We start from the raw sequence: 14,451 nt of genomic DNA, 5'->3' as shown, positions 1-14,451 counted from the left end.
AACTGTTAAAATTATAACTTTATTTTTACATGATACAAATTGTGTTTGGCCTCCTGCCTTTTCACAATAAAAGCACATTTCCATTGCAGACTGAATCATCATCATCATCATCCTCAGACAGGTATTTACAGGCACATTTACACACTGTTAGCAAACTGTACACAGTCAGTAGAAACAACTGATCCTGGAGTTCTTTTATACAAACCCTTAAAGTTTTTTTATTTATTTTTTATTCCCTTATAGTAGAAAAAACAATTCCGTAACAAACAGAGCTCAACCAATCAGAGCTGAGGATGAAACTGTACAGAGATCAGGTGACATGCGCATCATCACTGACAAGGCAGGTTTTAAGCCCCGCCCCTCACCTTTAAAACAAAAGAAAGAAAATTATACTGAAGAAGCACCATAAATCTGCATCTGCATCATCATCATCATCAACACACGCATGCAGAAATCTATTGTGACCGAAGAACTACAACTACGGGTCAAACACAGGCTCAAAAAGCACACAAGCAAAACACAGAGTCAGAAATAGAAGAAGAAGAAGAAAAGTCCAGCAGGAAGAACTGGTTCAGCAAAATCTGGTTCAGGTCTCTGGTTTGGTTCAGTTCAGCAGTGGGGACCATCATCAGAGTCCACCTGCTAGATTCAGTCCAGCCAGAGGCCATAAACACCGGGGACACGCACCCGGGGGCGTCACCACCATCCACAAAGACCAAGACGACACACTAACAGCTGAAACAACATGGCTGCCTTGAAGACCCAGCTGTGATGTCGGGCAGAATCCAAATATCCAGAGAGACGTCGACTCTTTAAACCAAGACCCGGAATTTACACGACCCTTTAATCCCGGTATGTGCAGTAAGTCCGGATCCTCGAGGGCTCCGACTGTTTTTGTGCTATAAACATTACAATACTGATGAGAATGAGAAAGCATCCATAGTTTTAAAATCTGGTACTGGATGTGCACAGCCCAAGACCTGAAAGCTCTGCGGTTGGTGATTAAAACCACGCAGGGCATCAGCAGCATCCATCTACCCAGTAAAAGTGATACTGGTGAGATACATGCACAGATAAAACCCACCCCATCCACAGCCTGTTCACCCTGCTGCCATCTGCCAAGCGATGCAGAAGGATCCAGTGGTGCACCACCAGATTTCTTTCTTTTCTTCCTTTTTTTGTCTTTTCTTCAGGCTGCGATGCTGCTGAATTCATCGTCCATCCTTTTTTCATTAGTAGCATGCAGCAGCTACGTCTACAATTTCCTTTTACCACCGTGTATTGGGTAATGGTAGTAAAAATGAGCCTTCGATCTCTAAAACTTCACTCATTAGATTCGGGCAGATCTGATATCAGAGCTGTAAACTAACACCTGTCATGTGTAGGTCTGCAGATCTAAAGTAGATGCAAACGGCTACCATAACAATGGATGTGGCAGCAGCCGGTAACAACCGTGGCACGACACCTGTACCAGTGTTTCAAGTTACTCGTAGCTTCGTTCTTGAAGTACACTGCGTCCACCTAATGATAAAAAACATTTTTAACAGTTGCAACTCAGCGGAAATGCTGGGGGACATACACGCCAAGCAGAGAAAAACAGGAAGCTACAATCGCCACAATCTGTGACCTGAAACAGCAGCCGAGCACAGTGTGGTACGTGCTGTTTGTGCTCAGGGTTTGTGGCTTTACTCTGTTGTGTTTGTGTTTGTTGGGGGTGGGTTCTTCTGGCATATTGTCAGGGTTTGTGCAAGTTGCTGTTGTTGTTTTTTTTCCTTCCCTTGTTCAATACAAGTTAAGCATTTAAACTGATTTATTTTCCCAATTAGCAGGGGGATACATGATCAATAAGGCTGCTGTCAGAACAGACAGCGCCACCTAGCTGCAAGAGTGAAGGCACAGCTGGGATTAAATAAGTATAAATAGGACTTACAGTATGTACACACAATAAGTTAGTAACTAGCTAGCACACAGCCGCTCTTTATCTCTTTATCTCGCTTACACAAACACACACACAGACACAACCACACAAACACACACACACACACACACACTCTGTAACTCCTCCCACAGATTTTAGATTGTTTTTTCAGCAGGTTCGACTTCAATGTTTCAGTTGAACATTCAGTGTGACTCCAGTCTCCGTCTCCACCACTGCCTCCTTTCATCTGCACAATACTGTCTAAATTACGGACATCAGTCATTCGTAAGCTGGACTTTTGTTCAATTCCTTCAGTCCTAAGAAGCTCCAGCTGCAATCATCGAAAATGCTCCAGCAAGAGTACTGACAGGAACACGGACTGAAACATGACAGAAAAGAGCTTCAAGGGTTCCCTTCAAGGAGTAAATTGTTAGACAGTTTCTTGCACACAATAGCCATTATGACCTGCTTCTTAGCTTCATTATGGAGTTACAGGAAAACGGTTATGAACCCTTCTAAATAGACAATTCAAAAGGGTTTATTTATAACATTAAAATAATCTATGAACTCTAACAATTAGAAATAAAATGACATTAGAGCACATATCCTTCAATGCATGTCAGCAACAGGCAGGGAGAGCAAGATAAAGACCCAGCACAGGGCAGAGCATATGTCAGTGAAGACATATCACTTTGATGAAGTCAGATGCACCATGAAAGGTGGAGCTGGGCTGCAAAGCAGCTTGCACATCAAAGCAACTGCGGTCAGGATGAAGCAGTTTTAAAAACATGCTGAGCTACCAGCTGATGTGGTCGAGGACTGTGGCTGAAGTTTGCAGTTGTGGTGTGCATAAGCATGCATGACACCCACCTGATTCATAACTACTTCTGTAAGTGGTAAAAGTACTTTTTCCTTTCAGCATATCAGAGTGGAGAGACACTGTGGAACACATCTGGTGAAATCAAAAGGATTGTCTAGAGTGAGAGTTTCCTAAAATAGAAAGAGAAGTAGAGCCAGCTCCCACTTTGGCTTTGGGAAGCAGACACCCTGTCTACTTTGAAGACTAAGCTTCAAACTCTCACTCTTCTTAAAGCTAAAGTTCGTCTGGGACAGTCTGGGAGAGGACTGTCACACTGGATTCTGGTACCGCTGGAGTCCCTTCCTTGGAGTCAACGGTTTAAAAAAGATGTGGATTAAATTTGTTTTCATCTCTGACAAAGATCCTCACTTGGTCACATTCAGCACTCATACAAAACAGATTGATGAAGCAGTCTGGACCCACACCTGCAACTGAGGAAGGCTGGAAGGACTGGAACCAGCAGGTCACTGTTAATGAGAAACTGGAGTCACGCTGAAACGTGGTTTAAATGCTCCCTGATTTTGGTTCTTTTATTGCGCTTCTTAAAACTCTGCCCAGATCGTCAACATCAGAGCTGCTGGTTTCAGTAGAAAAGGCGAAACTTACAAACAGCACGTCTGCGACCAGGAGCTCAATAATCAATACATGAGAATCTGAGTAGAAACGATTTCACTTGTGCTTTTTGACTCACAGACAGTAGAACAGCAGGGAACTCTGGGAAACATAGTGCAAGGCAGCAGGTGATGGTGATATTCCCTGATCTAATTGGTAAGATTGTCGTTCTCCACCATAGGCTGGTGTCAGTCGGCGTAATGCGGCTTCAGGTTTGGTTTAGGTTAGTTTAACTTTAGTTTCACTGTTGCTGCTCTGTGAGGAAATCTAAAGACCTGGGATCTCCTGAGTCAGACTATAAAAGCTCATATATCCTGACACACACACACACACACACACACACACACACACACACACACACACACACACAGCAGGAAGACACAGTGCCACAGCAGTCCAGTCATTTCCACTGCTTCAGTCTTTGTCAAGATGTTTCTTATGATTCTTCATCCCCATCCTCCATCATCCTTCTCTGCTCATTTAAGATAAAAGGACATCAGAGGTCCGTGACCTTGTTCTCCACCAAGGCGGCGACCTGCTGCAACCGATAGGCCAGCTGCATCTTCTGCCCTGAACTGTCCTCCTCCAGAGACATGATGATCTGAGCGGAAGACACAGTACAGAGAGGGGGACAAGTACAGAAGTGTAAGATTAGTGTAGTGACCTGCTAATAACCAAATACATGTTTGTTTGCTTTGGAGTTTGTTTCTTTTTTGTAATCTGTCATTTTAACCACTGGATTGCAAAAATGCAATGTAATCTGAATACTTCATGATTACTTCAGAAGAAAAGAGTGCACCTGTTACCAAGTATTTTATTTATACACTACACGTTATGCACTGCAAACGTATATAAAACATTTGTAGTGCAATTAAAGTACTAAGTGAGAACTTACAGGTGTTCACAGTAAATAAACCTTATAGGAACTATTCAGACACAAACTGTTTTTTAATCAGAAGACGTGTGGAGGACTCACATATTGTAGTATAAGGTAAGCTTTCTCTCAAAACTACTTGTATATTTTATTTTTACTATAAATATAAACAAATAAAATGGCTATTTTTCATAGATTATCAGATAAACAGATAACAGATAATGATCTGGCAGCATGATTTTGATATACACTGACTTCAGCATTTAGATTTATTTAGAAACAGATGTTGAGATAAATTAGATTTACTGTTCTGTTTCTTTTCTTGTAAATACAATCATCTATTTTTTATTTGATCTAATTTCAAAAAGTTATCAGGTAAACCTGACAATGAACCTGTGATGTACTTACAAATACTTTATAAAAAGTCAGGGCTAAAAATAGATACGGTGAGAGGTGAAAATACCTGATTTCACACCCATATTTCTGTATTACACTTTCTTATAGCTGTTTCTAAGTTCATAGTATGATAGCGCAATGTTAATGTAATGTTTATAGTTTAAAGTGTACATACTGTATTAATTTATTGCAATTTGCACTACTCTTACTACTTTTCACAATCCCAGTCTTACTTCTTTACTGTTTTTTTATCACTTTTATGTAAATACCATGTAGCACTCTCTCACAGTATAAGGCCCTCACTAATATGTGGCACTTTTATTTTAACTATGTTGGTTATTTATTGTAGACTCCATTATTTTTATTTTTATCCTGTTGCTGTAACACAATATTGATGCCACAAGGGAAATTAAAGTATTAAAGTATCCATCCATCGATCCGTCCATCTAGATTCATCCCAATAGCATCCAATCCATTACCAGCCCATAGCCTGTGTGTGTGTGTAAATGTTTAGACATCTTTGTGAGGACTGAAAATTGGCATGCTACTATAATTGCTAACTTGCCAACCTTGAGACCTCAGAATTAGGGACACATTCAAAAGGGCTGTTGGGGGGCGTATACATATACATATATACAAAAAACCTTGAATTTTACAATGTTTATTTATCGGATAAAATAAGTTAAATGTCACTGTTATGGTTAGTTATAGGGTAAGGGTCAGGGTTAGGCATTCAGTTTTGATGGTTAGGGTTAGGGTAAGCGGCTAGGGAAAGCATTATGTCAATGAGATGTCTTCAATAAGATATGAAAACAAATGTGTATTTGTGTGTGTGTGTCTGTGTGCATTACCTGATCATAATATTTGTTGATGTACTTGTAGAGCTCATGGAGAGCCACAAGATTGTTCATTTCTGATGCAAAACTCTGGAGGCAGACAGGCAAAGACAGTTTTAACTTCAGTTTTTCCTACAGTTGAATTTCAGCATTTCATTTCAGTATTTCAGGCTCTGTTCAGTCTGTGTTTACTGACCCCAGAAAGTTCAGTCAGAGTGGAATTCATCTCTTGATAACAGCCTGATGCAGCACTGTGGATGTCACTGTAATACCTGAGCGCATACACAGAAAGTTATCAGTACTGCGGCTCTCGGGCTCAAAGAATCATCAGCTAAATTAGATCTTGTCTTCCTCACAGCATGAAAACAGTCTCTCTATAGTGTATTATGAGTTAAACAACGGGGACAGGAAGCTGTCTCACCTTTCCACCAGCTGTTTGTATCTGGGGATCTCTCTGGCATACAGCAGCTTGTTTACAGGTGAGTCCTGATTGGAGAGAAAGTAACCATGAAGCCTAGAAAACAAAACCGAAAAACAAAAACCAATACATAGCCAGGCTGAACGAGAAAGAGAATTCTTACCCGTCCCACTTTGTGCTCAGAGGTGGTGCAAGAGTCTATGAAGGTCTGAGCGATGACAGACAGAACGGCGTCGATGCTGTCGGTCACCTGAACGTCCAGAACGAACTGAGGGTTCTTCAGGATGTTGACCCAGAACCTGAGAGGGAGACTGGAGGGAGACAGACATGGGTCAGAGAGAGGTAAAAGGGGTGAGAGGGTTGTGGGAGTTGAAAATCTCGATCAGATAACCAGATGTGTGCCTCACCTGTTGGTCTTCCAGATGTGGACAGTCTCTGGGTCGTCAATTCCATGTTTCTCAGCCATGTCGTCCAAAAAGTCGAAGAAAAACCTCACGGCGATTGGAGGAGGACGCTTTGTACTGAGTATCGCCACAAACACGTCATCCACAAACTTTTGCAATGTCCCCTAGTGAGAGACAGAAAAGTAAAGCAGAAGGACAGATAGCCAGGTGGTCAGTTCTCTGGTGTGTATTTGTTTGTACTCATCACATGGCAAGGACGGCTACCTGATAGGATGGAGACCAAATAAACGAGTCTCCACAAAGATAACCTTAAATTTAACAGGTATACCTGTAAAGGTTTTAGTGTTTATCCCACACACCCCTCAGACCAAGAGTTTGTCTGTGGAGGTGTGTGGTGGAGAGTTAACTCATTACCGGCCCCTACTGGTAGAAGATGGTATGGCAACAACACGCACACACTAATATAAGAACACCCACACACGCATCTATTTTGCACATATCTCCACCATGTGAAATTAATTTGCTGTTTAACCTCCAGAATCAATGGTCCCCACAATGTCTGACGTCCCCACAATGCCTAAATGGAAGGATATGTGTGTTACCTTCATGGACAGCAGCCTGGTCAGGTAAATCTCTGGGATGGCCTTGGCTCTCTCCCTCTCCCTCATACTGCTCTTTCTGTGTTTTGGGATTTCAGGATCTTCACTGCTCTTCACAAGGTGCCATAGACGCAGACCCTCCTCCTCCTCACCCTCCAGCATCGGCGTTTCTGCAGCCACCGTAAAGAGACGGTCAGCCACCATGTTTTGGTGTCATACTTTTACACAGAGTTTTATTTTTCCTCTTTTTTGTGCTACATTAATTTCAATCTCTGGGAGTGTTAGATTTTAGGGTTTTACATTATATTTTTAATATTGAGATATTCTGTTAAGATGTGTTTCTTACTCTCTCCAGTTTGGAAGACCTGGTTGACTCCCACTCCACCTGAACTTTGAGAACGAGGGATGAGAGCGACCGTGGCGCCGTCGGGAACCTGAAAAACCAAAGAGCAGAGAACGATGTGAACAAGGAGACGGAGAACTGGAAGGAGGAGCAGAGAAGGAGGTGGTAATGGAACACGATTGGCCAGTTGTTTTCACCTTATAGTGCTGCAGTGTGTTGAGTCGTTTCCAACGACCTTGAACCACTGCTGTGACATCATCATCCGACAAGGTCAGGTGACCTGCTTGGCCTGAACGCCACTCTATTAACAAAGGAACAGGTACATATTAGCTGCCAGTCTGGATCTACGGATATGATGACACCATGCATTCTCAGATCCACAACCAAATATTTAAAACACCCACTAATGCTTCGGCCAATTTAATCTCCTAATATCAGACATCTCAAACAACAGATAGATGAGACAGGTGTTTACCGAGGTCAAGACTGTCAGCTGATGGTCTCTGAGAGAATGGAGCTCCTCTGTAGACCTGATCCAGGATCTTATCTTTTACCTGAACACAAGCAGACAGCAAAGTGACAAAGGTATTTAGAAATCCCAGTGGAATTAAGAATATAGACGACTACTTCTATGTATCTGAAATTAGATGCTGCAGTGAAATTTTGTATTGTAGTGTAACAGAAAGAACATGCCACCACAGGGCACTTTTTATCGATGGAACATGAAGCTGAGCTCAGTGAGCTGTGAAAGATAGCGAGACCTTCATTGCAGAAGGTCAGAAAACTGAGACAAAAGATGGCAACGCTAGACACTGACTTCCGGCAACCAGAAATAAAAAGGTAGGGATGTTCCCAATGACTAATTGCCTAAATGAAAATTCAAATTCAAATGTAAATTACTCAACTTAAAGTCTAAAAGTGATAAAAACATTTGAAGGTGGCTAACTTTAGAAGCATTACTAACTGCAGGGCTTTTCATTGCAAATGAACATTGCAAATGAACACTGCAAATGAACACACACAGTATTATTTCTATTATTAATATAACCAATACAGTTTAGATAAAATAACACTTTAATCATCATTTAACACTTGTTTCACCTTCCAGCTTGCTGGTTTACAACATCAGGACTTCGGTGTTGACAGAGTACAGCTGCCCTTAGTTGCAGCTGTATGGGCTGTAGCCACTTGTATTGATAGCTGCTTGCATGACCTAACAGTTGTACCTTGATGAAACATTAGTAGTTATTATAATCATCTATTATTTCTTATGCAGCAGCATATGGTCGCAGCAGATGGCCCCGCCCCTCCCTGAGCCTGGTTCTGCCGGAGGTTTCTTCCTGTTAAAAGGAAGTTTTTCCATCCCACTGTCGCCCTAAGTGCTTGCACATAGGGGGTCATATGATTGTTGGGTTTTTCTCTGTATGTATTATTGTAGGGTCTACCTTACAATATAAAGCACCTTAAGGCAACTGTTGTTGTGATTTGGTGCTGTATAAATAAAACTGAATTGAATTGAAATTATGCCAGCTAGCGAGGACAGCAAGGTTTATTCAGCTAATCAAATATATATTTGTAGCCACAATAACTTCTATCACCAGCAGCTTAGCTTCTATTGCTTATTATCATATGCAGTATAACCAAAAGGTGTGAAGGCATTAAAAATAGACACCGCCCTACCATACAAACAAGCATGTACCTGTGTGATCGTGTCGGTGTCGAGCACTTTAACAGGACATGGCTGAACTTCGACTCCGTTTTTCACCAGCACTGTCAGAGTCTGAGAGAAACAGACGACTTGTCATAAACGAATCAATGATTCAGCTGCAGATCAGTGTGATGTCTGTTACTCTGGTTACCACTGAGCAATATTCAATGTCCTCCCGCAGCAGGTGACTGTCGTTGAGTGTTCGTTTGGCTTTTCCCGTCACAGCATCCACCGGCCCTTTGTCCACCTGATACTTTATGGCTCTGTAGAGCATGTAGAGAGGCTCTCCCGCCACCTCCTGATAGACAAAAAGAGCAGTGACCGGGTGGCCAACATCATGCATGGCAGCTTTATGCCAAATACTGAGACAATCTCACATTTTTGATTGGTTCTAATTCACAAAACTCAAAAAGAAATGTATCAATCTCTGGATACACTCTGCTGAAACCCAAAGAGCAGCTGAGATGTGAATTAACAGTAATTACAAAAGAAAAATGGAATAAACATCAAAGAATCTACTGGGATGTGGTCTGCGACCTGCTGAGATGGGACAGGCAGTGGGACAGAGCCAGAGAGACAGTTACCTTCAGAAAGGAATAGAGGCAGATAGACATCCAGTTGGTCAACATCTTCTCAACAACCGTCTCTGTCCTGAAAGACAAACAGGCAAGCCAAGACATCAGCAGGACAGACAGCTCCTCCCAGCTGAAGGTATAAATCTGAGCCTTAAACTGTCGCAGTGAACGCTGAAATTAACATTACGGCTATCTTTCCACTTATTTAGGGATTTGGTCAACTTTTGGACCTGCTCCAAATAACTGGTCAAATGGTCAAAATAACTACCTAGAGCTGTTACTAAGGTGGGGGCCAGTGGCAAGGCCTGCTTCTACAAAGACTTTGACTGGATGTGATAAAAATATTTGGTTCTTTTTAAGGAACTACATCTAAAATTTAAACCTGAAAGCACTTCCTGTTAACTTATTCTAATGTGACTGAAGTTGCTTTTGCTTTACGTACCGGCGCAGCATGAGTTTGGGGTTTTTGGCAACATACTGCTGCACCAGGTCCTGCAGCAGGCTCTTCATGACTTCGGTGAAGTATTCCAGTTTGTCGTGCAGAGCCATGGTGAGCAGGCTGGCCACATAGCCACGATCTCGCTGGGAGAAACCCTGCTGGGCCTCCAAAGTGTGGATGAACTGAAACACACACACACACACACACACACACACAGAGGCATATAGAAAAAATGTCACCTGTGAGTCTTAGACGTCATATGACCATTCTACTGCCTCCTCCCACGATCTCCACTCACCCTGGTGAGGAAGAGTCTGTTATTGAGCAGGTTGTTGAGCTGCTGCAGGCCCTGCTCCACAGTCTGCCTCCTCGACTCAGGCAGATCTAGCTGACGACTCAGTGGCGCCGTCTGCTGGCCAGGGAAGAAAACTCTCTCTGCATAGATCCTGTAGTCCAAGAGGGGGACTCCTGGTCCTCCCACATCACTGCTCAGATCCATCATCTCTGTCATCAGGTCTGAAGGACAAGAGGTATACGAGGAGCAAATGGCAACTTGAGATTTCAAAAACTTAATGAGTTTAAATTTAAATGTATTCAATCAAACACAGAGGGCTCAGTAAATCTTTAAAGTTTTAACATTTTTGGGTAGATCTGCCGTCAGGAAATCCAGATGAATGAAAAGTCCAACACGATACGAAGGTTTGCAGTTTATTTAAAATGTGTTTTCATACCAGTGAACTCTTTGCGGCACTGATCTCCCACGTTGATCTCCAGAGTTTCTAACTGCAGTAAAACCTTTTTATAATCTCGGAGAGCCTGTTTACTTTTCCTCCTGCACAAAGCAAAAAACAACAAAACAAAAACACATTAACTGAAGATTAATGATGAAGAATATTCTCATAAAAACATTGAGTCGACTTTTAAAATGTCACTGCAGACAAAAATGAAGTGATTGTCCTTTTTTTTTTTTAAGCACAAAAATACAAATAAAGCGTTTCAGAGGAAACAAAATACAAAACAAGATTTTATACTTAACAAAATAATTTTTCTGCAGCTGAGTGAAATCCTCGTCACAACAGCAGAGAAAAGTCGCCTAAAAACACACCTGGTTTCAGACACAGGTGGATACTTACCTGTACATGAGGATGATGACCAACACTGACAGGATGATGACAGCTGCTCCCGCCCCCAAACCGATCTGAGCAGCCAATGGGACAGCAGGCAGCAGAGAGTTGCTGTCGTACTGAACCAATCCCAGGTCCACTTGCAGGTTTCCCATGAAAACCTAACAGAAGACACGCAGACAGAGAGTGAAAAAGGCTGAGTGTGAGAATGAGTAAAGCACTGGCCCGTGCACACCGAGCTGGAAAATCCCTAAAAAGCATCTCAGCCTTGGATATGAATCCCTGTAAAAGCCAACAGCTCAAAACCCAAAGGTCACCTTGAGGCTAGGAAGTTCATTGCTGTCATCCACACTGAGTGGTTGGACCTCTGGAGGGTCACAGTACAGATGAGTACTGTCCAGAGTTTTCACGTCACACTCCTGATCTCCAAGCCAAGCCTTCACTTCCTCTTTGGACATGGCTCTGGTCAGGTCCTGGCCCTGACGGACGAAAAGAGACAGAAACGGAGGTTAAATTTGAATTTACTCCTTCCGCATGGCTCAGGATTCACGTACGACAGTTGCTGTACCTCCACAGCGATCACTCCTCCAGGTTTGAAACGGAATGGCACATCTAGATTTTCTCGGTTGATTGGAAATAAAACCGGGTTTGGATAATAAGTGAAGCTTTTACCCTGGAAGACAGACGGGCAGAGAGACAGAAAGGTTTTTCCATCAAGCATTAGAAGTGGAAAATTGTTCAGTAAGGCTTCATTCACATTCTGTCAGGCAGTGCGGCAGGTTTCAAAGCACGTATGCCTCATTTTTCAGCCTCGGGAATAATTCCAGTTAAAATCTGCTTTTTTTCTAATCTCCTTTTATTTAAAACCCTTTCAGTCCCTTCCTTTTCTTTTAAGTAAATTGCTATTCAAATCCCTCTAGAGCCTCATCCTTTATTTTCAATCATCTGCATCCTTTTTTATGCTTTTATATTTGACTATGTGAAAATTAAGGAAGTGGAAATTTTTGTGTGGCTCTGCTAGACGTTAGGGAAGCAAAGTGACAACATATGCCCCATTTGTTCATGTTAATGCGTCACACCGTGTTTAAAGTGAAGTAAAAAAATAGGCTTAACACCTTTGATAAAGAAATGCATGTGTGCTGCTTCACTCCTAATTCCAACAAATCCATACAGCAGCCCAATATCACCCCCTAAAAAGTATTTGAACTGACAAAATTCAGATTTTGGAGATTTAATCTGCTCCTATGAAAGCAGCAGAATTGACTCTGAGCAGCTCCTGTTCGTAGTGCATCCTGTATGTACGATCAAACGTCACAGGACAAGACGCTGAAGAAAACTGGACGAATGAGGATGATGATGGGAGGTACCTTGATGCTCTCATAGTGGACTCTGACGTTATCAAGCTGAAACCAGACGCCCTTAACTTTGACCTCTGGGTTCACTCTGGGGGTCGGGCAAGTCATCTGAGAGGACGACAGGATGGAGCAGCGCTCTGATACCTGAGAGGCAGACGGGGAGGTAAAACAAGCATGAGACAGGCTAAATATTTTAAAAGCTCGTCTCCCATTGGTCTGTTTGTCTTACCGTTGTCATTGTGCTGTTAAAGACGAGCTGCTGCTTGGAGGTGAGAAGAGCCAGTCGTTTCTTCCGTTTCACCCTTTGTATCTCTAGAGGCTCCACCCACACAGATATGATTGGCTGCTGCACCACATCCAGGTTCCTGCCCTCCACCCGTATGACACGCCCACCCCTGAAATAGTCAACAGCTAATTAGCAGGTGTGCTTATAAGAGGATCGAGTGCAGGTGTAAGGCGGCTGGTGCTTACGCGTAGAAGCTCTCGGCAGGTATGGCGTTGGTGATGACGGGGTCTTCGAGGTAATGGAAGGTAATGTTTGGAATAGTCCGCTCGGCTTTACCAAACAGAACCCGAACTGGGACGAGACCCGTGCGATTGCTGGAACCAGTCTGACACACCAGCTGCGTGTCATTCACCTCTTCAACTCTGACAAGACAAAGAGGAGACAGAAAGTTAGACATGTAGTAGTATTAGTACTGCAGTACCAGAAGCCGTAGCGTTGTACTTACATGTAGCAGGGCTGGGTGCCCAGGAAGGCGCTCAGGTCAGACGTCTGCCCGGTCAGCAGCTGTCGTCCCTTGATGGTCAGCCTGGTTCCTCCGGAGACGGGACCTTTATTAGGAACCAGATCCTGGAGACGAGGATCCTGAACCACAACACGTTGGACATCAGATAAAACTTTATACTGGTGACCAGATACCACGTAACACTGGGCTACTCAGTCTTACCTGATAGGTGAACATCTTTGTTGACCTCCCACGAGTTGTTCCCACAGTAACCAAGATGGGCCCTTCTTTCTGCTTCCCACTAGGCTGCAGCTCACACACAACCCTGATGCACACACACAAACACACACAGAACAGCAAACATGAGCTTGTGTGTTTGTGCTTTAGTCATAAAACGTGTGATGTTCCCGTCTCCATGCAGCAGAGGACGACAGCTACGCTGGCGTACCGACTGTGGAAGATTCCTACTGGTGGAAAAACACTGGAAAAAAAACTTTTTCTTGTTTATTCCTTTGAGCTCTGAGTCACCATAACACATCCCAACTGTTCTGACGTGTGTCACTTATGTGTGTGTTTATCTATTTATCCAGTGACTGTTTTGGAAAATCAGTTTTCAAGGTCAAAATCACATATTCTGATAGCATAGCCCTGCTATAAGACACACTCGCTGCAGTCTTACTACACCTACACGACAGGTGTCATAACTCAGAAACGGAATGGAAAAAGTCAAACCAGGATCCAAAGTAACCATCCTCAGAACTTTCCAGATTTGTAAACTGCAGTAGCAGTCTCACCCTCACTCTTTTTACTCTTTAAAACATTTTCTTTCTGATTAAGATAATAGTTAGGGCTGGATCAGGTGACCCAGAAGTACCTGTGTGACAACCATATAATAAATAAGCCTGGTTAAACACTGTGAATCTCATTTATCAAAGAATGCACTGGAGCATCCTTCATGGAAGTAAAGGAGATAATGATAACCCACAATTCAACGAGTGCACCATAAGACTATTAATGAAAGCAAAGATAAAAATATCTGACACGATGATGGAGGCCAGCGTGTAAATTACAGCTACGTCTTCCATCTTTTACAATAACTTTAATATGTGCAAATGCTTTGAACTTATAATAGCCTTTTATTAAAATCTGCATGTTGTCTGTAATGTAGATTTAGAAATATAATAAGCTTAATTAAAATGATCAAAGTGAAGCGAGGGTTACAGTGTTACACTGGCTATGTTCTCATTTGGGATATTTCGGGAT

The 14,451-nt window shown here is 42.6% G+C and overlaps 1 protein-coding gene across 3 annotated transcripts in view; it reads right to left on the bottom strand.

Annotated features, from left to right (window-relative positions):
• The window catches only part of plxnb3 (plexin B3), a 98,230-nt gene continuing 83,779 nt past the window's right edge, over positions 1-14,451 (bottom strand). For all 3 annotated transcript variants that reach the window (XM_031759117.2, XM_039604495.1, XM_039604497.1), the window contains 24 exons: positions 13,411-13,513; positions 13,192-13,328; positions 12,932-13,108; positions 12,690-12,855; positions 12,473-12,604; positions 11,674-11,778; positions 11,423-11,584; positions 11,115-11,266; positions 10,713-10,813; positions 10,280-10,497; positions 9,985-10,163; positions 9,552-9,618; positions 9,119-9,265; positions 8,959-9,039; positions 7,735-7,813; positions 7,457-7,560; positions 7,263-7,350; positions 6,920-7,086; positions 6,321-6,481; positions 6,077-6,224; positions 5,917-5,981; positions 5,692-5,767; positions 5,511-5,585; positions 1-3,990 (listed from right to left, as the gene is read on the bottom strand). In XM_031759117.2, coding sequence (XP_031614977.1) covers positions 3,886-3,990; positions 5,511-5,585; positions 5,692-5,767; positions 5,917-5,981; positions 6,077-6,224; positions 6,321-6,481; positions 6,920-7,086; positions 7,263-7,350; positions 7,457-7,560; positions 7,735-7,813; positions 8,959-9,039; positions 9,119-9,265; positions 9,552-9,618; positions 9,985-10,163; positions 10,280-10,497; positions 10,713-10,813; positions 11,115-11,266; positions 11,423-11,584; positions 11,674-11,778; positions 12,473-12,604; positions 12,690-12,855; positions 12,932-13,108; positions 13,192-13,328; positions 13,411-13,513 — 2,995 coding nt within the window. In that variant the 3' untranslated portion in view covers positions 1-3,885. The remainder of the gene's footprint in view (positions 3,991-5,510; positions 5,586-5,691; positions 5,768-5,916; positions 5,982-6,076; positions 6,225-6,320; positions 6,482-6,919; positions 7,087-7,262; positions 7,351-7,456; positions 7,561-7,734; positions 7,814-8,958; positions 9,040-9,118; positions 9,266-9,551; positions 9,619-9,984; positions 10,164-10,279; positions 10,498-10,712; positions 10,814-11,114; positions 11,267-11,422; positions 11,585-11,673; positions 11,779-12,472; positions 12,605-12,689; positions 12,856-12,931; positions 13,109-13,191; positions 13,329-13,410; positions 13,514-14,451) is intronic.

This window comes from Oreochromis aureus, linkage group 20 (assembly GCF_013358895.1).
Source record: "Oreochromis aureus strain Israel breed Guangdong linkage group 20, ZZ_aureus, whole genome shotgun sequence".
Lineage (NCBI taxonomy): Eukaryota > Metazoa > Chordata > Actinopteri > Cichliformes > Cichlidae > Oreochromis > Oreochromis aureus.
The sequence above is the reverse complement of the archived record's forward strand: the minus strand, read 5'-3'. Positions and strand labels throughout refer to the sequence as shown.